The 23,131-nt window shown below is 39.0% G+C and overlaps 1 protein-coding gene across 1 annotated transcript in view; it reads left to right on the top strand.

Moving 5' to 3' along the window:
* Positions 1-7,445: 7,445 nt before the first annotated feature.
* SAMHD1 (SAM and HD domain containing deoxynucleoside triphosphate triphosphohydrolase 1) overlaps positions 7,446-23,131 on the top strand; it is a 56,819-nt gene continuing 41,133 nt past the window's right edge. Inside the window, exons 1-2 of the mRNA XM_051979261.1 lie at positions 7,446-9,668; positions 18,839-18,905. Coding sequence (XP_051835221.1) covers positions 9,476-9,668; positions 18,839-18,905 — 260 coding nt within the window. The 5' untranslated portion in view covers positions 7,446-9,475. The remainder of the gene's footprint in view (positions 9,669-18,838; positions 18,906-23,131) is intronic.

Here is a 23,131-nt window from a genome sequence, read left to right as displayed (position 1 = left end):
GTAGGACTCTATTTCCAATGTGGAAGGTGCACTATCCCATGCTGCAGGGGTTTTGTATATATATTTTCAAAGATACTTCTAGGGTCCTGTAAGTTTTCCAAGTTTTCCCAGATGGTATGCTGGGTGTGTTTACCACTCTCTTGGTCAGTATTGTGGTCTGTGAGCAACCACAAGCAATCTTTCTGCCTTGGAATTGTGAGAAAGGTCCCTGCTCCACTGTGCCCGAAAGGTGTATTGTGCTTATTAATGTTCCTCCTAATCCTGGGACTGTTACTCTGACTGGGACCTAGATCTGATTATGGGCAAATCAACAGAGTCCTACTTCAGTGCTAGCAAAGGGACTCCTGTAATCTCCTGACCAGTTGTTGGACCCCCTTGCCCTCTTTGGGCCAAGAGCTCCAGAAGCAGCTCGCTGCCCTTGTTGATTCAGTGGTTCCCAAGGCCTGACCTTTCCTAATGACCTATTAAATTTTCTTTGGAAAATTATTTCACCCCATCCTACTGTGGGTTCTGCTGCTCCAGGAATTGTTTTGTGGTATTATTTAAAGGTGTTCAAAGAAATTTGGGGGAGAACTCAGGAAAGCAGCTTCCTTTTCTCTGCTGCCTCCTTCCTACCAGTCTTTCAGGACCAAGTTGCAAAAAGACTTACTCTAAGTAGTCTCAATTGTTATTATCCTTCTCTTCCTGCCCCTATTTATTCCCTCTTCTAAGCTCTCAGAGTTTATTCTCTCCTGTGCTATTTCCTACTTATCACATTGGTTCTGTCCCATAATTATTTGGAAAAGAGGTATTGATGTAATAGAACTCTGTGACCCCCTGATCTTTGGGGGGTGGGCCTGGGTTGGAAAAACTCTGAATCTCAACCCTTTTGGGCCTCTGGGAAAATGGCCTCCTACCTGGTTCCCACAGGAAACTCCCATCTTCAATTGCTCTGGGAATCAGTTTGGCCTGGAAAACAATCGCCATCCTTTATTGATTTGGAAATTAGTCCCTCTAATAGCTCCCTAAATCCAAGCCATAGAAAGCTAAATAAAAATCAAAACTCTGTACCCCAGACTTTGATATCTTCCTAATCAGGAAGGGGCCCACTGAGAGAAAGAGCTTCTCAGTGAAAATAAACCCATTTTTGCCAAACCTCATTTGGAGATTGAGAGTGCGAATTCTTTCACAGAACCTGTGACACCGGCCTGGGGACCCTATCACTATTAGAAAATCTCATCCCTCAACAATATCCTGTTATAAATGGATTCAAAACCTGGTTTCAGGTTCAGTCAGTGACACAAAATGACTAATCAATTAACATATTAGTGACCCAGGCAATGCTCCAAGATTCTAATGCCCAACATATGCAGATACGTTTTGCTAAAGGGAATATAGCTTCACAAGAAGTTCCCTATATGAACGAAATCAAGGGTCTAACTTTAAAAACTGTTGAATTAACATGTCTAAGTCTTACATATGGGAGACTTCATAAGTGTGAAAGGAAGGAATAAACAGATGAATAAAAGCGTTCATTGAGTGTTTTGGAACCTATATGTTTTCAAAAAAGACTCAATTTAATCTTTCACTGTGACTGACTTTCAGATCTCAATGTCCTGTTTTCACCCTCTCAAGCCTGTTTGTCTTTTGAAGCTTGGTCTCTCCTTGAAATGCTCTCTTTGGAAAGAATTTCAAGTATTAGCCAGTGAGTAAGAGAGAGAATTTAGGGCAGAAAGAGCTAGGATGAAATCTCATTGTTGGGTGTATGAGAGTTGGATGAGTGTTTTGTTTCCACAGAGTTACATTAAAAAAAAAAAAAAAAATCAAGAGAAATGAAGCTTAAATTCAAGTAATGAACACTAGGGGCCTGACATAGAACATAGAAAAGGGAACTTTATAGACGGACTGTATTCATGGGGAACTATAACCAAAAAAGGTGAACATCAATGGGAAATATAATCAAGAATGGGGACTTTGGCCCTCCAAGTAATCTGTGGAATACCCAATCAAAGCAGGGAGAGACTTGCCCTCCAAATAGGGAATACAAAGCTATGCTTTTGTGTTTCAAAGGTATCCCTATTAATTTAGACTCCTGCTCTTGTAAGAATGTAAAATAAAATCTTTCCTGGATTCCTCAGTGAGTCAGTGGAGTTCTTCTTAAGACTCATCTTTCTTACAGATAGAATCTGACATTAGGAGTTTCATTGTTTAGATTGATTGATAAAATCAATTTAGATTGATTTAGACATAGATTTAGACCTAGATAGATAGATAGATAGATAGATAGTAATAATGTGACTTTTGTAGAAAGCAGGCCATGGCCTAATTACTTTCTCAGGAAAATACTTTTAAATAAAATTTAAAGGCTTTTCTAGTTCATTTATGCATCTCTAGATTGCAAAGAAATGAATACACAGACACCGAAGCTTAGGAAGCTCAGTTGGTACGATTGTAGAAGAAATAAAAAACCAAAAACCAAAGCTGGAATTCTCCTTTGACAAAGAAAAAAAATGAAGCATGGTCAGAAAGAGGAAGTAAATGCCCTGAAGTCACACAAGTTGGTAACTATTACTAGAACTAGGGTTCTAAGAAGGGATAATCAACCAACTCCTGTAAGTTTCCTTCAGAATGTGAGAAATGATGGGAGAATAATGTTCTGTTTCCATAGATGTTGTGATTTGCCTATATAGAAAAGGAATGGGGATGGGGGAGAGTCAAATCAGTGGTCTATACTATCTTGATCAGCAGGAATGCTTGTCACAAAAGAATTTATTCAAACTCAAAATCAAGATGAAGGGAAGGGTTAAAAGCTATCTCCAACCATCACCTTGTGAGATAGGGACCTAGCTAAACATGGCTAAAATCAATAGGGATCATTGGCATTTGACATATGGAATGGATAAATAAAGGAGATCGTAAACCTAATCTAATTGTTATTCATTGACAAATCTGACCAATTGTAACTAACTCTGACTGTAAATCCGACCAATCTGAGCCTTGGGAGGAGTAAGGAATGGAACTAATAGTATAAAACTTGTCAGTATTTGGGGATTGCTCATTCATGAGAATTGCTAAATAAAAGATTCTTCTCTCATTCTAAAAGGGCACTGCTTGTGACAAAGGGCCCCAGAAACTCTCTGAAAACTCCTTCAAGGAGAAATTCTCCTTGAATCCTCCTCTGTGAGACTCATCCCAAAGTACCAAGTGATTAAGTAATTTATCTTGGTGGGACTAGTTGAAGTATTCAATTCCAAGATTTTCTTTCTTAAAGCTATCATCACCTTCAAAAGAAGTACTTAATTGGAGGGGATGTGGGAAAACTGGGACACTTAACACATTGTTGGTGGAACTGTGAACTGATCTAGCCATTCTGGAGAGCAATTTGGAACTATGTTCAAAAAGATATAAAACTGGGAGTAGCTAGGTGGCACAGTGGGTAAAGCATCAGCCCTGAAGTCAGGAAGACCTGACTTCCTATTGTTGGCTCAAAACCACTCCTAGTAAGTGGTCTCATCACTGGGGGCAGAGACAGCATTAAGGGAATCATTCAATTGAAACTTCTGTCTCAGATTTCCTTATAAAAATGGCAACTTGGGGCTCACTCCTTGCAGAGGACCTAAAATGCTAAGGAATCTCTCTTCCTGGCATAGCAGCAAACTCTGCCCACTGGGATATTCTCTTTCAGCATCACCCTCTCTTTATTCTCGCCTATTTCCCTAATGAGACTTTATACCTCTCTGTCAGGATCTCTCTACTAGAAACTTTACTTCTCTGCCAGAATTCCTCCACTATCTTACTCCCCTGTTGGGACCTTGCCACTTAGGAATTCAGCCTTTCTATTCATGCATAGCAAAGGCTGACTTCCCAATCCCAATAATAAACTTTTTTTTTATCAGTCTAGTTTTTCGGGTTAGTAAATTCCTTTACAAAGGAGCTCTGTGCCGCCAGAAGGGGGTTCCCACAACTCTCTAACTTGTGCCAATCCTAAAGGGGATTTAGGGGAGCCAAACCTCTTCACTTGGTTCCCTGAACCCCAATCCTGCCACTAACCTCATCATTTAAGTCCCTGACCACCAGGAACCCTAATCTCATCATTTTGGTGACCAGGAACTCCAAAATCTAGATCTCATCAGTTGTAACCTACTCCTGGACTAGCTAGCAACTGGGGAAGCAGTGGGAGGCGGCAGCTCTCCTGGGCTTACTCCCCAAGCATGCTAAGTTCTACAGTGTCTTTTGATAATAGGAACTAAAATACTCATCTCAGGCCATGGCTCTAAGGTGATATAGCCTCCTCTAATTAGAATGTAAACTCCAAGAGGGCAAGGACTCTTTTGTATACTTATTCCCAAAGCTCAGCAAAAGAGAGCCATCTATTAAATCATCACATTTTTGTTTTTAATTCACTTACATTTTCCTTTGTATTCCGTGATTAATAAATTGATTTTATTTAGTCATTCATTCTGATTCCTTCCAAAGCTCGTTCCAACTCACCTTCTAACAATAATCTTCATTTTCTAGAGATGTTACAAAAGGCTATTCCAGCAATAGCCCAAAGAAGCATGTGAATAGATACAGGCACCTGTTCTCAGGTTCTCAGGGTTCACAGGCAATGTTTCTGGTGGCCTCCAGTATTTTCCTCAGGAACTTCCAGAGACTGTGGAATTAACTGAGTGAAGACAGTCATGGGAACATAGCCTTAAACTGTATCTTGATACTTTATAATAACAAAAAGAGTTATAGCTAAAAGTTGCAGATGTTTGTTCACTTCTGTTTCCTACCTCTTAATTAGCATTTAAGTACTTTTTTATGTTTGTAATTTTTGATTCTGTTTTTAACTGAATTTGAACAATTATCTTTAAAATTGAAGGTTTAACAGTTGAAAAAGAACTGTTATTTTAAAACTAAAGAAAGAATACATAAACTATATTAGTAATATTTAGGTATTGCCTAAATAATATATTTTATAGATATTTCAGTTTTTATAAAATTCCTGTGTGAAATGAGGTTTTTCTGAACCTCTGCCAAACATATTCTTACATATAAGACGTTTCTTTTTTAAAAAATATTTTTAAATTAAAAAAACTATAGTTTTTTATTGTTATTGTTGTTTGTGCTTCATTTTCTTTCTTTTTTTAAATAAAGCTTTTTCTTTTCAAAACATTTGCATGAATAACTTGACAACATTGATCCTTGGGGTTAAGTGACTTGCCCAGGATCACACAGCCAGGAAGTGTTAAATGTCTGAGGTCAAATTTGATCTCAGGTCTTCCTGACTTCAGGGCTGATGCTTTACCCACTGTGCCACCTAGCTACTCCCAGTTTTATATCTTTTTGAACATAGTTCCAAATTGCTCTCCAGAATGGCTAGATCAGTTCACAGTTCCACCAACAATGTGTTAAGTGTCCCAGTTTTCCCACATCCCCTCCAATTAAGTACTTCTTTTGAAGGTGATGATAGCTTTAAATTCTCTTATTGTTTATATAGCAATTCTCTAGGGAAATTTAAATTAATTATTATTGACTTGGATTCTTTTGTTTCTGGATTAGATTTTCTGATTAGAAAATTAGATTTTGGGACTTCCCCAAACAACAGGAGAAAAGGCCAGGTGGGGCAGTTTTTACTTTGCACTCCCTTTTACTGATGAACACCTTCCCTTTTACTGATGAACACCTTGTCAGATTGGAGATCCCCTTTCTCGAGATTATCACAAAGCCCTTTTTGCTTTTTCTAACTCTGAGAGTCTCTGATCTGAGAGATACTAGCCCACACAAGATTTTTTGTAAAGTCTTCCAGAGTCTCAGAGAACTTTGGAAAGATTTCATAAGAGTATATACATGTCCTAAAGAAAGAGGAGTGTTTTTTTTTAGGATAAAGAGAATTTAGTCATCCCAATTCTACATGGAAAGAGAAAGGGGGAATTTATGTTTGAACAGGGTCTCAACAGTCCAAGTAAATCACCTGTTTCTGTCTAAGCCAGATGTAGTTTACTAACTAAAAAGAGATATTTTGTGAGGAAATGATGCTCAAGCTCAGAGTAGCAACAGGGTTCAGATGTCAGTTTTTGGGGGCAGTAGCAGTGAAAAATATCCTTGTTCCAAACAAGAGGCAACAGGATACTGAACTTCAAAATCTGGAAAAAGAAAACAAGAGGAAAGAGCTACATTAAGAAACAAATCCAAAACTATAGCTTTGCCTTAGATTAGGGGTGCTCAAACTATGGCCCGCAGGCCAGATGCACAGCTGAGGACATTTATCCCCCTCACCCAGGACTATGAAGTTTCTTTATTTAAAGGCCCACAAAACAAAGTTTTTGTTTTTAATATAGTCCGGCCCTCCAACAGTCTGACGGACGGTGAACTGGCCCCCTATTTAAAACGTTTGAGGACCCCTGCTTAGATACATGCAAGGATAGTCAGGCCATTTATGGATTGGTTGAATGGGAGAAGATTTAGGGAAGACATTAGCTCAAGTATAGTTTAGGAGACTGGGCAGTCTCCTGGCCCACTATATATCCAGCTGTCCCCAGCTAGATCAAGCTTCACATCCCTCTTAGCCTTCTACCCAATTTACTACTAAAACATGGCATTACCTCCCTGATACCCTCTTCAAAAATGAAGGACAAACAATTTTTGAGTAGGAATAAGAACTGCCCCATTGGGGAACCATAGAACTGGCCAGTTGGGTATTCCATTTCTTTTCTTTTTCCTTTCCTTTCCCATTGTCTACATACCCTTAGCTGTGAGTGCTATATTGAAAGAAATGTAAATTTTTATCACTTAAATCTCTCCAGATATTTTGGGTTTAAGGGCTAGGACTTCACCTAAAACCCAAATCACTCATACTGTCATTGATTGACCAAGGTTCTGATTGAATCAGAGTGGATGTAAAATTTCTGTCTTGGCTAGCCCTAGTCTTCTCCCTCCCAAGTTTATTTTTTGCTGTTGCTCCTGCTGCTACACCTGCTGCTGCTGCTACACCTGCTGCTGCTGTTCCTGCTACTGCTGTTCCTGCTGCTGCTGCTACACCTGCTGCTGCTGTTCCTGCTGCTGCTACTCCTGCTGCTGCTGCTGCTGCTGTTCCTGCTGCTACACCTGCTGCTGCTGCTACACCTGCTCCTGCTGCTGCTGCTGCTGCTCCTGCTGCCGCTGCTGTTTTCTCCCCCACCCCCCTCTCTCTGCCAGTCTTTTTGACCTGGTAAAAGGCCATTCTCTGCTTCCTTTGTTAACCAATCTTAATCATTAATTGGTCTATCAAACTTAGACTTGTAAAAGAACTTAGCTTAAAAAGGCCAAGGTATCCAGAGCCATCTATAGTTGTTCTACTCCATACAGACCACCAAACAGGTGGCTCTGAAGAAGGTGATGGCTGGGGAGCCCTCTCTCCCTTAAATCCAATTCATTTGCATGTTGTGATGTAATGCCCAAGAAACTGAGGCAAGATAGAGACTAGAGTTTTTAATATTATATTTGGATTTCAGAGAAGGAGAGCTTGTGCTGGGGGTATGTTGCCCCCCAGGGCTGATGTCTTAAAGCATTCAGCATCGAATGTGAGTGATCAATGACATATATATATGACTCTAAGCTCGGGTACACAAAGAGGGGTAGAGTCCAAACTCTGGGGATCGGGAGTCTTCAGGTAGGGACCATCAATCTGGTTCTGACAGGTTGGGGGAGGATCATAAAGTCTTACAAATTGGGAGTTAAGGAGGTGTTCAGCTGTAGTGTTCTTCTTTTCTAAAATATAATTGTTCTCTGTGAACAGATTTCTCGGGGGCTTCTGGAGGCAGCCTTAGGTTCAGTTCAGATCAATAATCACTCCAAATGTAGCTAGGAGTTAAAATCCAAATCCTTTATTGTCTCCTTCAAAATAACACAGTTAGTTTTCCTAGAGGCCTATCTCTCTCCTTAGTTCTGAGAGCTCTTGTTGCTAGTGCTTTAGCTCTTCCAGCTTCTGCCTCTCACTCTGTCCGACTCTTGGCTTCTCAATCTCCCCAACTGGCTCCTGGCTGAGGCTCCAAGAGCTTCTTATATATGATCTCTTAAAGGTGTGAACTCAAAGGTTGACTCCTTCTCTGAGAGAGTGGGATTGTGGGTTCCTGACTTGTGAATCTGAATGTTAATGTGTGAACTAATGTGTGAACTTTTAAAGGTGTGAACTTAAGTACATAAGCATTGTTTCTATGAATTCCAATGAGTTAGCACCTTGTTTCAAGTTCTGGCCCATAACATTCAGCTAGAGACAGGAAGTCTGAAACTCAGAGATACTAGTTAGGTATCTGAGATAGGACATCTGGAGTTTTCTCTTTTGGAATGCTAGATCTCCACAACCATAATTATCTCCGTTCTAATGAGCAGAAAAGGGGGTTTGTAACCAGGGCAACTGATGCAGAACAATTCAGGGAAACTGAGGCAGAACAATTTAGGGAAATTGAGGCAGGACAATTAGGGAAACTAAGTCAGGAGAATTAGAAGGGAACTGTGGCACAACAGTGGCACCACCTTGCCCCTATCGTGGTCCTCTTCAAGAAGGAAGGACAAACAACAGCAAAAGCCCTCTACCTTGGTCGTTTTCTTGCTAATTACTCTGCAGCCTCCCTAACTCCTTGTCTACCTCCTACTCTCATCAGATCAGTACCATGAAGGCAGCTGGTGCATTGGATAGAGCACCAGCCCCGAAGTCAGGAGGACCTGAGTTCAAATTTTAACACTTCCTAGCTGTGTGACCCTGGGCAAGTCACTTATTCCCCATTGTCTCAGGAAAAAAAAAATCAGTATCGCAGTTGCTCCTGGGAAAGACTATCACCTGATTCCCCAATGCTCCCCCTCCTCTGGCCATCACTCCCCTCAATGTGAAAGGAGGTCCTTTCGAATGGAAGCTGCTTGAAAGGACTGCCTGGATTTTATTTCGTTTCCCCTGGGTCCCAGGAGTTTGGCGCATAGAAAATGTTTACATTCATTCACTCAAATAGCTGAAGGCAGTTGCGCAGAAAGAGCATTAGTCTGGTTCAGCTTGGTCCTAGGAGAATCAGAAACCAGGGGTGGAAGTTGCAAATGCAGGACTGACTTCAGTAAAAACTGATTAACATTCAGCTGCCCCAAACAGAACGGTCTGCCTCCGAGCGTGAGTCCGCGCCTCCCTGGAAGTGCCCCGGCAGAGGCCAGAAGCTGTGAAAGAAGAAATGTTTAACTATGTTAAACCTATTTTGCTTTGGCCCGGACAGCCTCCGGAGCCGGGGCGGTTCCGCAGCTTTCGCAACTACACAAGTCCCAAACAATGGCAGCGCACTTTCCCGGGGCGGGAGCAACTGCGGGAACGGCTGCTGTTCCACCGACTGCGCAGCCGCCCTCCGGGTTGTGGGCCATTCTCCTCCCCAGGCCTTAGGAGGGAGGAGGAGGGGGTGGGCCGCCCGCGCTGGGGTGGTTGTGCGCTTGCGCGGCCAGCTGCATAGCCGGCTTCTGGAACTCAGCGGGTGGCGGCGGCGGCTGAGGAAAGGCCATGAGGGAACTCGGGACACCTTCAAAACGTGCTCGCTGCGGGACTCCTTCTCCCACTTCGGAGCACGCCGCTGCCCGAGCCGACGCGGAGCCCGAGGACGATGCCGATCCCCGGAGCTGGGACACGGAGCGGCTGTGCTCTTTCCTCCGCGACCGCGGCTTCTGCAACCCGACGCTGCTCAGCCGCATACGAGGTAGGGAGCGGGGATGGGGGTGCGGGCGGTGCCACGCCTGGGTCCGGGCGGGTGGGAGCATCCCCGGCCCTGCTCCGAAAGCCCCCTGTCCCGCAGCGTCCCAGCTGCCCCTGCAGAGCAGCGCTCCATCCTCCTTTTGTCCCGCCAGCCACCTTCCCCTTCCTGACCCTCGGGGACACTCTCCCCAAACCTTATCAATTACACCGCACCCCGGCGACGGCCGCCTCTCCTCAGCCCCTCCTGACTCTGCAGGCCCCCGCGGCTCGGCCGCTGACTCCCGGCCCCCCAGCCCCCACTGACCTGCCCTATCACCGTCCCTTCCCTTGACACCGCGTAAGTGGAGCTCTTAAAGCCGGCTCCCCCGTCCTACTCCGTGAACAGCTGGTCCGCGACCTCCCGAGGTCCCGTAACAGAATGGGGGCGGGGGGTTGCCACCTTGCGATTTGTTATCGGGAAATGGTTGATTTGTACACCCAGTTTACTTACTCATAAACCCGCGGTCACATAAAAGTTTCTTGGGCAAAAAGCGGCTGTAAGTGGAAAAAGTTGAAGAAGCCCTCTCGGGGACCCTCTCATTGGCTGCTCCTATGACCAATGCCTAGAATGCCAGAACTGAGCGGCGAAGATCCCGCGTCGGGGGGTGGGAGGTTAGGAAAGGGAGGGGAGTTTGGAATTGGGAAGCCTCCTGAAGTTGGTAAGTAGACTAAGGAGCATCCAATAAGGGTGTAGACAGAAAGATAGCAAAATATTACTGTTCAACCCAACCCAGGATGAAGAAAAATGGTGGTCTGCGGAGCTCATTGAGATCCACCTATAAAGTAAGCACAGGTGAACCTCTGAGGATAAGCCTGGCTTAGTGATCTAATTATTACTCTTGGAGGATGGGGAAAAAGTAGAATTAGACATTTCTCTTTGGGGGATTGTGATAAATTGCTATTGTCAGGCTTGCACAAAGCTGGACCCCCTCCTCTCCCCAAGTTTCTTTAAAATGGGAATCAAGTCATTCACTTATTGGTAAATAATAAGTAGTGATGTATTTCATGACTACTGTGACTTATTTACGGCCTGAGCAGCTGCTCTTAAGACTAGCTGGACCTATTATTTTCAGAGACTCATAATGCTGGCTATGTTACTTGGAATAAAAAACACAATACATTGAGTTCCACTCCCAATCGTTTGTTCTGAGCCCCAAGCTGGTATCTTTAGTTGTTGTGGTTTCCTAGCAGTCTACAGCTACCCCACATCATAAGAAGTTGTACTTTATATAATATTCGTTTGTTTCACCTTCCTCCTTAGTTCCCATTCATCACATAGACTTTTTTCTTTGAGATATCCTGTTTACTCTATCTTTAGCTTTGGCCCAGCTTCCAGCCCTTGTAACAATCTTGACTGAAATATGCAGACTAAGTTGAGTGTCTTGTTAAACTACTTTTGAATAAGTTCCTTGTGAGACTTTGCATTTAGTTTTTTGAAGTTGGGTATGAAAGTGAAAAACCTTAGTTACCAGAAGTGGAAGTTGGTGTTAACTAGATATGATTTGCAGCTCTAATCTTGGCCAAGTAAGAGCCCTTCTTATGGTGGAGCCCTAAAAATGGACTGCAATTGCTGGGGAGGAGAGGAAGGGGAAAACCAACTTAATACAAATCTTCAGTTCCTTGTTCTCTCTTCTAACCTTCCCCTCCCCCCTCCCCTTCCAAGGTAATAGGAACAGTTGCAGCTGTGGCTCTCCAGGGTTGATTCTTGAATTCATTACTCTTCCCTAATTCCTTCCTCCAGGATAGGTTCTTTCCTGTCTTTCTCTAATCTCTCCTTCATCTGACCCTTTCCCTACCCCACTACAGGTTTAAAAAAAAAAAATGGTGCTTAAAGTTAGTGAAATTGAAGTTTGCTGATTTGCTGTGTTCATAAGTTTCCAGACCAGAGAGGTATCCTTCATAATATATCTCAGAATCTAAATACTGATAATAAAAATGAATAACAGAATATGTGATCCATTGCTTAATATAATTTAATGTAGATGATCTTTATGTATATTGTATTAGAGAAATATTTGATTATTTGGTACTCAATGTCTAGCACTTGTACTGGGCAACATATCGTATGCCAGAGAAATAATACATTGGGTGGGTAGTCTTTTCTGCCTGGGAAAGTATACTTAAAACTTTTTAGACCTCCCTGAATCATCTGCAAACAATGTACGCTTAAGAAATATTTGCAAATATTTGAATGACAAACCTCTATTATTCCTAAGAGATTTATTTAATAGAGGTTATGAGCTTAGTATGTGAGGAAAAAATAAGCAAACTAGCAGGATGTTTCCTCTAGTGGTGTTAATTTTTTTTGTGTTTTTTTTTTGGGGGGGGGGTTGCTTTTTTTTTTTTTTTTTTTCCTGAGGTAGCTCTTCTCTCCTCTTCCCTTTGCTGGAATAATCTTCAGAAGATCTCTTTTGGTCTGTTTGTTTACTCCCATTGATTTAGGAGAGTTTTCTGGCCATGACCACCTTACAGCACTGTTGTGATATATGTAAAACTACAGCAAGTCTTTACTTATTCTATTCCTTTTAGTGCTTAGGGAAATTATCTCTAGTTAATCCTGTGTATCTAGTTATTCATATATTCTTTTTCCCCATTGGATTGTGAATTCCTTGAGAAGAGGGACTGTTTAGAGCAAAAAGGGGAAGAGAAAGGGAGAGTAAGGGAAATGAGTGGGGGGAGACAGAGGGAGAGTATATAGGGGCTGTTAATTATTGCCTTTCGTCATCTATCCCTTTGTGTTTGGCACAAGTCATTCATTAAATATTTGTTGACTTGAAGTGCATAAATTGCTATTACACTTGATATATACATGATAACTATTATTACTTGTGCTGGTCACTGTGCTAGAGGAGATACAAAGTTTAGGTAAGACATAACTCCTGCCTCAAAAGTCTTTTTGGTGTTGCTGGAAGGTAAAATAGCAACACAGATAATGTAATACACAAAGTTACTAGATAAAAGGTATTATCTATGAAATGTATGAGATGCTTTTTGAGGGTGCAGATCCTTATCAAGTAGTGGGGAAGAGATAGGAAGAAAGGTGTCACCTCACGCTAGGAAGCAGTTTTAGTCTTGTGAGATACCACAAAATGTCTGATGAATGAATTAATTTGCACTTCAAGGAAGTAAAGCTCTCTCCTTTCTCTGTACTGTCTTGACTACCACATCCATTTTGGTGACTTTGTTTAGTAATGTGGATAACTCAAATCTTTGTACTGTATCTACTCTTGCTCTGTACTCCAAGCTTGCTTTTTCACAGTTACTTAACATCTGGATGTTCCCATTCCATTTCAAGCTTGGCATTCTAAAACATCTTCCTCCAAAACCTGATCAGTTTTCTAACATTCCTATTGTCTTGTTGTGGAACCAGTTTTCCAGACATGATGAAACTTTAGTTAGTCCTATATCAGATCTTTATAGCTACTGATGTGATCTGTGATATAGGGTTTGGTTCAAAAGGATGTGGTTTGAGAACCAACATGATGTGGGTAATGTAGAGTTATGCAGACATCGGATGATAGGAGGCACCAAAAGTTGGGGTTCGGTCATGTGAGGAATTCACAATGGCCATTCTCTGGCAAAAGGTAGATTTATTTAGAGAAGAGGTTACAGACAAAATGAAGGAGATACAATAGACATCAGGAATGGTAAATATGAAATAGAGTTGGGAGAACATAGGGGTTTTCCTGAAAGGGACATAGTACTCCAAAAAAGTTAGCTATAAGAAGGAGAAGTGGGGTTGGGAAGAATAGTGAAATTAGGAGATACCATATGGCATAGGGCCAAGATAGGGGGAGGCTGAGTGTTGTGATGGATTGACCAAACATAAGTAGATTTTATGGGGAAAATTTAATCTCAGAGACTTGATGTGATTCCACACAGGGCATGGCAAAGTGAGACTGCTCAAGACCCTCTTCAGAAGATGGGTCTCAGAAGTTTAGCATAAATTGAATTTCAGGGTGACCACCTCCTCAAAGGATGGGACCATGAAGCTAAATTGATAACTATCTAAGTTTTCTCCTGGTCCAAAACACCATTCAGATCCTCATCAGTTACTATATTTTAGGATCTCTTTTATCCATCATTTTTCTTCCCCACTGTATTGTTAGTTACCACTTTAATTTAGCACTTAATTTCTTTTTTTCTATACTATGCTAATAACCTTTTCTTTCCTTTTTTAAATTGACTTGACCAGCTACTGCAAGCTATAATGATTAGGGTAGTATAAACAATAGTTGTAAAAAACAAAAAACCAAAATCCTCTTGTAGTATTTATTATATAGCTTTTCTTGAAATGAAAATTTATTGTTGTATATCGAATCCTTTCTTATCTGCTGTGTACATGAAAATGTGATTTTCTTTTTCTTTTTCTCATTTTATATTTAAGTGAAAATTTTTTTAAATGGCCCCCCCAAAAAATACTCTGCTTCAATATCACATCTTTATTTGGTTTACTACAAACAATTGTCTGCACCTTATGGGGTGTCAACTGACATAGGAAGTAATAAACACAATGGCACTCCAACTCATCCTATCCTGCTGTTGGGGTTTTAAGTTGAGAAAATAAAGGAGACATTGCAGATACGCTGACCATCAAGTTGAAGTTTGGTTACTTTTTATAGAGATGTTTTGCAGCATATTTTGTTCTTATTTATTATGAATTTTCCTCATAGTTCTTATAAACAATAGTTTATAAGGAGATAGTTCTTATAAACAATATTTTAAGATGTTCCAAATTCCTTTCTTTTTTTGAGAAAGGCAATAACTTTTTAAAAATTTGAATAGTTTTTAATTTTTTCAGTTACCTGTAAAGAGAGTTTTCAACTTTCTTATTTATAAGATTTTAAGTTCAATTTTTTTTCCTACCCTGTCTTAACTCTCCTCTCCCCAAGACAGCAAGCAATCTGTTATAGGTTATATAGGTATAATACTTTTAAACATATTTCCATATTAGTTACATAGTGAAAGAAAAATCAGGGCCAAAGGGAAAAATCATGAGAAAGAAAAAACCAAAAATAAGTGATAATAGTATGCTTCCATCTGTATTCAGTCTTTACAGTTTAGTCTTTGGATATGGGTGGCATTTTTTATTCCAACTCTATTAGAATTGTTTTAAATCATTGTATTGCAGAGAAGGGCCAAGTTTATCATAGTTGATCATCACACAGTCTTGCTATTACTGTGGATACAATGTTCTCCTGGTACTGCTCACTTCACTAGGTATCGTATAAGTTTTTCCAGGCTTTTCTTAAATCAACTTTTTCATCATTTCTTATAGAACAATAATATTCAATTACATTCATATACCACAACTTATTCAGCCATTCCCCCAGTTGATGAGCTTCCACTCAATTTTCAATTCTTTGCTACCACAAAAAGAACTGCTACAAACATTTTTACACATGTGGGTCTTTCCTCTTCTTTTATGATCTCTTTGGAGTACAGATCCAGCATAGTGGCACTTCTGGATCAAAGGGTACATACATTTTTGTAGCCCTTTGGGCATAGTTCCAAATTGTTCTCCAAAATGGTTAGATCAGTTTACAACTCCACCAGCAATAAATTAGTATTCCAGTTTTCTCACATCCCCTCCAACATTTCATTATCTTTTCTTGTTATCTCAGCCAATCTGATAGATGTGAGATAGTACCTCAGAGTTGTGTTTTTTTTTTTTTAAATAACTTTTTATTGACAGAACCCATGCCAGGGTAATTTTTTACAACATTATCCCTTGCACTCACTTCTGTTCCGATTTTTCCCCTCCCCAGATGGCAAGCAGTCCTATACATGTTAAATAGGTTACAGTATATCCTAGATACAATATATGTGTGCAGAACCGAACAGTTCTCTTGTTACATAGGGAGAATTGGATTCAGAAGGTATAAATAGCCCGGGAAGAAAAACAAAAATGCAAGCAGTTTACATTCATTTCCCAGTGTTCTTTCTTTGGGTGTAGATGCTTCTGTTCATCCTTGATCAATTGAAACTGAGTTAGATCTCTTTATCGAAGAGATCCACTTCCATCAGAATACATCCTCAAACAGTATCGTTGTTGAGGTATACAATGATCTCCTGGTTCTGCTCATTTCACGTAGCATCAGTTCATGTACGTCTCACCAGTCCTCTTTGTGTTCATCCTGCTGGTCATTTCTTACAGAACAATAATGTTCCATAACATTCATATACCACAATTTACTCAACTATTCTCCAATTGATGGGCATCCATTCATTTTCCAGCTTCTAGCCACTACAAACAGGGCTGCCACAAACATTTTGGCACATACAGGTCCCTTTCCCTTCTTTAGTATTTCTGGGGTATAAGCCCAGTAGAAACACTGCTGGATCAAAGGGTATGCACAGTTTGATAACTTTTTGAGCATAGTTCCAAATTGCTCTCCAGAATGGCTGGATGCTCAGAGTTGTTTTAATTTGCATTTCTCTAATCAATGATTTAGAGCACTTTTTTCATATGACTATAGATGGTTTCAATTTTTTCATATGAAAGTTATTTGTATCCTCTAACTTTTTATCAATTGGGGAATAACTTGTATTTTTATAAATTTGACTCAATTCTGTATATATTTTAGAAATCAGCTTTTACTAGAAAACAATGGCTGTAAAAATGGTTCCCAATTTTCTGCTTCCCTTCTAGTCTTCGTTGCATTGCTTTTGTTTGTCAAAAACTTTTTATTTAATATAACGTTAGCCATTTTCAATTTTATAATTTTCTCTAGTTCTTGTTTCTTCTCCAATGATATGACAAGTAAACTATTCCGTGTTCTTTTAATTTGCTTATATTATCACTCTTTATGTCTAAATCATAAGCCCATTTTGACCTTATCTTGGTATAGGATGTGATTTGTTGGTCTATACCTAGTTTCTGCCCTATTTTCCAGTTTTCCTAGCAATTTTTGTCAAATAATGAGTTCTCATCCTGGAAGCTGGAATCTATGAGTTTATTAAACAGTAAATTACTATAGTCATTGACTATTGTGTCTTATGTACCTAACCTATTTCATTGATCAATTACTCTTTTTCTTAGCCAATACCAAATAATTTTGATGACTGCAGCTTTATAGTTTTACGTCTGGTACTGGTGGCTCTAAGCCTACCTTCATTTGTAGGGTTTTTTTTTTAATCAGTTCCCTTGACATTCTTGGCCTTTTGTTGTTCCAGATGAATTTTGTTGTTATTTTTTTCTAGCTCTATAAAATAATTTTTGGCAGTTTGATTGGCATGACATTGAATAAGTAGTTTTGTTTTTTTATTATATTAACTTGGCCTACTTTTATGAACAATTGATATTTTCCCAACTGTTTAGATCTGACTTTATTAGTGTGAAAAGTGTTTTGTAATTGTGTTCATAGGTTTGACTTAATAGTAGACTCCCAAATATTTTATATTGTCTATGGTTATTTTAAATGGGATTATTCTTTCAATCTCTTGCTGTTGGTCTTTGATAATATATAGAAATACTCATGATTTATGTGGTTTTGTTTTATATTCTGCAACTTTGCTTAAGTTGTTAATCATTTCAACTAGTCTTTTAGTTGATTCTCTTGGATTCTCTAAATATACTATCACATTGTCTTCAAAGAGTATTTATTTCCTCATTAAGGCATTAACTTTTCAATGGACTTTGTAAATGATACCTGAAACTCTTGTATGTACAGTTTATTATTATATTTTCATATGCTGTGACTTGAGTTTTGACACCTGAACTTTGATAGTAGTATGCAGAGGAAAATTGGATCCTTTAACAAGATCTATTTTTTGGACAAGATTTCAGGAACATTAATTTAGGCATTTCACTTGTTATACTGTAGTGTTTAGTTTTAGAATTATTAACTGAGATTGTAGTGAAAAATAAGCAAAAACCTGTCATTTACTAGTAATTTAGTTTTTACAGTTAAAATTTATGATTATTAGGAAAAATAGAGTTGTCAGAAAAGAAAAGAGGGAGGGGAGAGTGATGAGATATTTAAATTTTTCCCTAGAATAATTCAGTTGAGTTTTTGCTATTTAAAAATGTCTTCTTTGGAATTGCTTACAGAAGATTAATTTAAAGAGTTTAGCTTTTTACATAGAGTTTCAGAATTTGTTAGTCTTTATCTTTTCTGTTTATAAGATTAGCCGTATTACAACTTTTTATTGAAATAATAGTTTCAATAACAAGACTGATTTCTGAAAATAGAAATGTACTGGTACTTTTAATATATTTTAAAGAGTTAATCCAGACACTTGAATTCATTTAGATGTACCATATTTTGGGGATCACAGTATTTTCTCTCCTCTTTTCACTGGTTGTAGACCCAGAGATCTCAAGCACAACTCTATAAATTTTAAGCATTCATTCCAAACTTTTGTCTCACTTAGCCAGAAACTCAATAAAAATTCAAGATAGAGTATAGTTAAGTTACACCTCTGGTTTCAGGAAATCCCAACTTTTGGTGAAACAATCTTATTAACTAGGGTTTTTAGAAACAACACCCCTCCCCCCCAAAAAAAAGCAAAAAAAAAAAAAAAAAAAACCCAAACCCAAACTCTTACATACAAATGGTAATGAATGGTATGAGGATTATAAATATGAAACTTAACAAATTACAGCTATTGTGTTGGATTATTGTGTTAATTGTCATTGCTTTAAATTTTAAATTTGTTACAAGAAAAGGCCAGAGAATGATAAGGGGAAAATAACTAGTGTTTAAAAAAAAAAAAAAAAAAAAAGGCAACAATAAATCTCAAATTTAAATTTTAAAAAGGGAAGCAGACAAGATTTCTGTAGGATTTGATCAAAGACTTTATAGAATCACCTAGCTATAAAGTAATGATTCTAAAAGTCAGGATTGTTGCATTTATGCTTTTTAAAAAACAACACACGAGTCATTGGTCATGGTTTTGCTTACAAGTACCAACATATACTCTAACCTTTTATTAGGAAAAACAAAAAAAAAATATTCTTCAAGTTTTACTTTGTATTTATTATCACTAATGCGTTAATATTTCTCCCTATTTTATACAAATCATACAGCTGTGAATTCATTTCTAGGAATTTATGTTTGAATTATATTTAGTTTAATAAATATAAAAAGACAAGATGTATTAAAATATCAACTTTTAAAAATCTTTCCATAGAAAACAAAATTGGAGGCACTCAGCTGCTCAGCCTTGATGAATCACTTCTTGAAAATCTTGGAGTAAGGTAAGACTGTTGCTCACATTAAAGTATACCACAAAGCACACTTAAGATAATTCTTTTAATATTTTCTTTTTTTGGATTATCATTTGAGTAATTAATTTTTGATCTAAACGACAATTTCTGAATGGGAAAGTGACAGTTAACATGTTTTCAATGTTAGATGGTGAATTTTGCTGGGGAATTAAATGTTTTTTAATGGCCAGCTTCTCACTTTTGAGTTATTTTAGAGAGCAATAGATGATGTACAAAGATGAAAGAGAAAAATATTTTCAAGAGTACATAAGGCTGCAAATCTAACTAAAATACGTGGAAACTCTATTTAAATTTTATGTTGTCATCTTGTTAGCTGTTGGTTTTAAAACTTCATATTTTGAAAGACCAGCAATTTGCTGGTGATTTAATTCTGGAAAAAAAGAGAACCAAGTGTCGTTAGCAAGGTTCATTTGTACCTTTTAATGTTTGAGTAATTTTATTTCAGGATCAACAGCTAATCTCTTTTAAGACTCTCATCTAAGGTGACACTGGTGTTCTATTATTCACAGGAGCTTTCTTAAACAGTTTCTTTAGGGATTGAATTTGTCTTCCTCTTGTGCTGGCAGTCTTGGGATATAAAATCTTTTTAGGGACTCAATATTTCAAATTTACTCCACTTTATAATGTTGTAAAAGAGTTGCTAGACTGGCAATCAAGAGATTTTCTGTTATTAGCAGTCTAACCTTGGACAACTGACAGGGAACAAGCATTTATTGTGTGCTAGCCACTAATGATAGAGGGGAAAATGATGTAGGCCATGTGGGAGACAACATATAAGTATATGCAAAATAAATACTGGGTAAATTTGGAGGTGAGCCACTAGCATCAAATGGGAGAATCAGGAAAGGCTTCATTCAAGAGGAAATATTTGAACTGAACTTTGAGAGGGATATTAAGAAGTAGAGAATTTATTAGAATAGAGAGTTAGGGGAGCAGCTCATTCCAAAACACAGGAAGGGAAATGGAGTTTTGTGTGAGGAAAAGATAGGAATTCATTTTGGCTGGAGCAAAGAGTGTGTGAAGGAAATAACATATGGTCAGGCTGGAAAGATAGTTTGGGGTCTAGTCATGAAGGCCTTTAGAGACCAAAGGAGTCGATATTTGATTGTAGAGGCAAGAAAGTGCCCCTGGAGTTTGAGGAGAGGAGTGACTTGGTCATATCTGTGTTTTAGTATTATCTGCCACTTTGTCAGCTCTTTGGAAAACAGATTGGAGAGGGAAGAAGTAAGAGTTGGAGATCATTTAGAAGACTGACAGTAGTTTAGGTGAGAGGTGAGGTGATTAGCCAGATAAATGAGAAAGGGATGGGATAGTGAATGGTATAGAGGTAGTATCCATGAGACTTGGCCACTGATTGGTTAGGTGAAGGAAGAATGAGGAATCAGGGAAGACTTCAGAGTTTCAATCCTAGATGATTGGATAGATCAGACATCCAGCTAGAAATGTCCAGTTAGGTAACTAGATATGGTGCTGAAGGAATGGGAGCTCAGATGTATAACTGGAAATATAGATCTAGGACCCATCTGTATGGTCACTTAACCTATGGGAGATAATGATTGCCCAAAGAAAGACCGAACATATCCCATAGTTTGGGAATTGGAAATAGATGAATATTCAATCAGTTAATAAATATCAAGAAACATTTATTAAGCTCCTATCTTGTACCAGGCATTGAACTAGTATTGATACAAAGAAAAAGGTAAAAATCCTTCTTGTCACAGAGTTAACAGTCTAATGGGGGAGAAAACATGTAGATATATATATGCACAAGCAAAGTATGTGTGGTTAAATTGGAGGGAATTGAAGGCAGGCACTAATTAAGGTCATTGGGAAAAGCTTCTTTTAAAAAGTGACATTTGAGCTGAGTTTTGAAGGAACCCCTGAAGGCAAGAGAATTCCAGGTATGGGACACAGCCTATGAAAATTCCCTGAGTCAGGAAAATGGAGTGTTTTGTTCCAGGAACAAAAAAAGGAGTCCAGTGTCACTAGATAAAAGAATATGTGGAAGTGAATAAAGTATAAGAAAACTTTAAAGCTATAAGGAATAAGTTAACTGATTTACTGAAGAGCAGTCAGACAGGAAGAAACTGAGAACTGAGAGAGCTCTCTCTGGACTTCAGTTTATTTTTCTGTAAAAAAGTTTTTTTTTTTCCCCTATTGCTAATATTTTATACTAGAGTCTAATGGAATGGTTCCTCTTTGAAGTGTTAGAATTATCCGATTAAAACTGGTTAGTCATTATTATCTTATCAATAGTCTCTGTAATTAGTCCTTCATAAATAATTTGGTTTCTGTTGCTAAAATGAGCAGAGTAGACAAAGGGGGGAAAATGTGTGAAAATAGAGATCTAGATTTGAAATCCAGCCTTTGACTCTAGCTATATGACCCTGATGCAAAACAGTTTATCTTTCTCAGAGTCAGGTGATAATTGTGATAGTTACTTCTACTGGGTTGTTATATTGGAAGAAAAGTACTTTGTAACCTTAAAATGTGGTAAAAACATGAGATGGTGATATTATTATCAGACAGAAAGTAGTCCATAGTAAATTCTTCTTTTCAATAACTGCTGAAAAAAATTTTTTTAAAAAGCAACAGCAGCAGGGGAAAAAAAGGAGAGAAAGAAAGAAAAGGGAAAAAACCAATCAAGAAAATCTAAGTTTGTGTCCTGCCTCTAACCCTGAGCCATGGCTGGTTAGCTCAATTGTTTAGAGCATGGTCAAGGGTTTGATCCCTGTATGGATCATGGGGAAAAAAAATATTGGGGGATAACTAAGTAGTAGAGTGGGACTTAGAGTCAGGAAGATTTATTTTCCTGAGGTCAAAGTGCCTCAGTCACTTACTAGCTGTGTGATCCTAGGCAGTGCACTTAAAGTTACCTCATCTGCAGAATGAGCTGGAGAAGAAAGGGGCAAATTCTTCCAGTACTTTTGTCAAGAAAACCTGAAATGGGGTCACAAAGAATTTTAAATGACTGAACAACAAATCCAACCCTCAGTGAGGGCTTTTAACTTCTCAGACATCTCATCCCATCCATCCTATCCTGTCTAGAGCACTTCCTTTCCCCAACCCCAATCAGTTTGGATTTGGTCTCGGAGCCAATCCTGATCTGCCTGAGCGAGATAAGTTCTCCCCAACAGAACCAGTCCAAAAGAGAATGAGTGCCTTCTTGTGACAAGTGCTGATCCTTATCCATTTTTGTTTAAACACTCTGTTACATCAGCTAGATTGAACCGGCCTCTTACCTGGAAGGCTAGAGCCAAGCAAAGCAGGCTAGACACAGAAGAGGCTGAAATTTAATTTCAAAGTGAGGGAAACAGCTTACAAGCAAAGTCCACATTCCTAAGGGGTTGTGGGGGGAGGGCTCGCCTGTTTACAGCAGAGGTGGGGTTTTTAAACATGAAAACCACAAATGGCTAGACCATTCTTGAGTCTTATACAGTTTCCAAGTTATTAGAAGGTTTTTGGGCCTTGTGATTTCAGGAAGGCTCAGGATCAGTTACTGTATCCAGGAGCAGAAGGAAGGCAGCTGGTTTGACTCACTTGGTATTGATAGGTTCAAGGATTGTTAACATATCAGGGAATTGATTGATCACTTCAGCTTCAGCATGTCAGCTGCAATCTCAATTTCAAGTCAAAAGTCCCCTGGAAAGTAAGGAAGTTCCAACAAATCGATCGATATATATATATATCTCAATTAATATGAAAACTTTTTAGAAATCTCATTACGACAGATAGTAAGAGGGGCCAAACCTGATAAGTAGAGCAGGCTTAGTCTTTATATAATGAGAGAGTCTAAATTCCAGCTCTGACTCTGCCTTAGTCCTTAATGCTGAGTTATGTGTAAGTCATACTGATTGGGAAAGACTCCCAACAACATAGTCAGCTGGTATTGTGAACTAAATGCTTCAGGCGGCAGCTGGGTGATGCAGTCACTAGAATGCCTGGGTTGGAGTCTGGAAGACTCATTTTCCTGAAGACATCTGGTCTCAGACGTGTACTAGCTGTGTGACTCTGAGCGAGTCACTTAGCCCTGCCTGCCTCTGTTTGCTCACCTGTAAACTGAGTGGAGGAAGAAAAGGCCGACCATTCCAGTGTCTTAGACCCCACATAGGGTCATGAAGAGTCAGACCCAACTGGAAAACGACTGAACAGCAAATTCCATTAGGGGACAAAGGAAGTACAGCATTTTGTCAGTC

Source organism: Antechinus flavipes, chromosome 2 (assembly GCF_016432865.1).
Source record: "Antechinus flavipes isolate AdamAnt ecotype Samford, QLD, Australia chromosome 2, AdamAnt_v2, whole genome shotgun sequence".
Classification (NCBI taxonomy): domain Eukaryota; kingdom Metazoa; phylum Chordata; class Mammalia; order Dasyuromorphia; family Dasyuridae; genus Antechinus; species Antechinus flavipes.
This window is presented reverse-complemented; position numbering and strand designations above follow the sequence as displayed.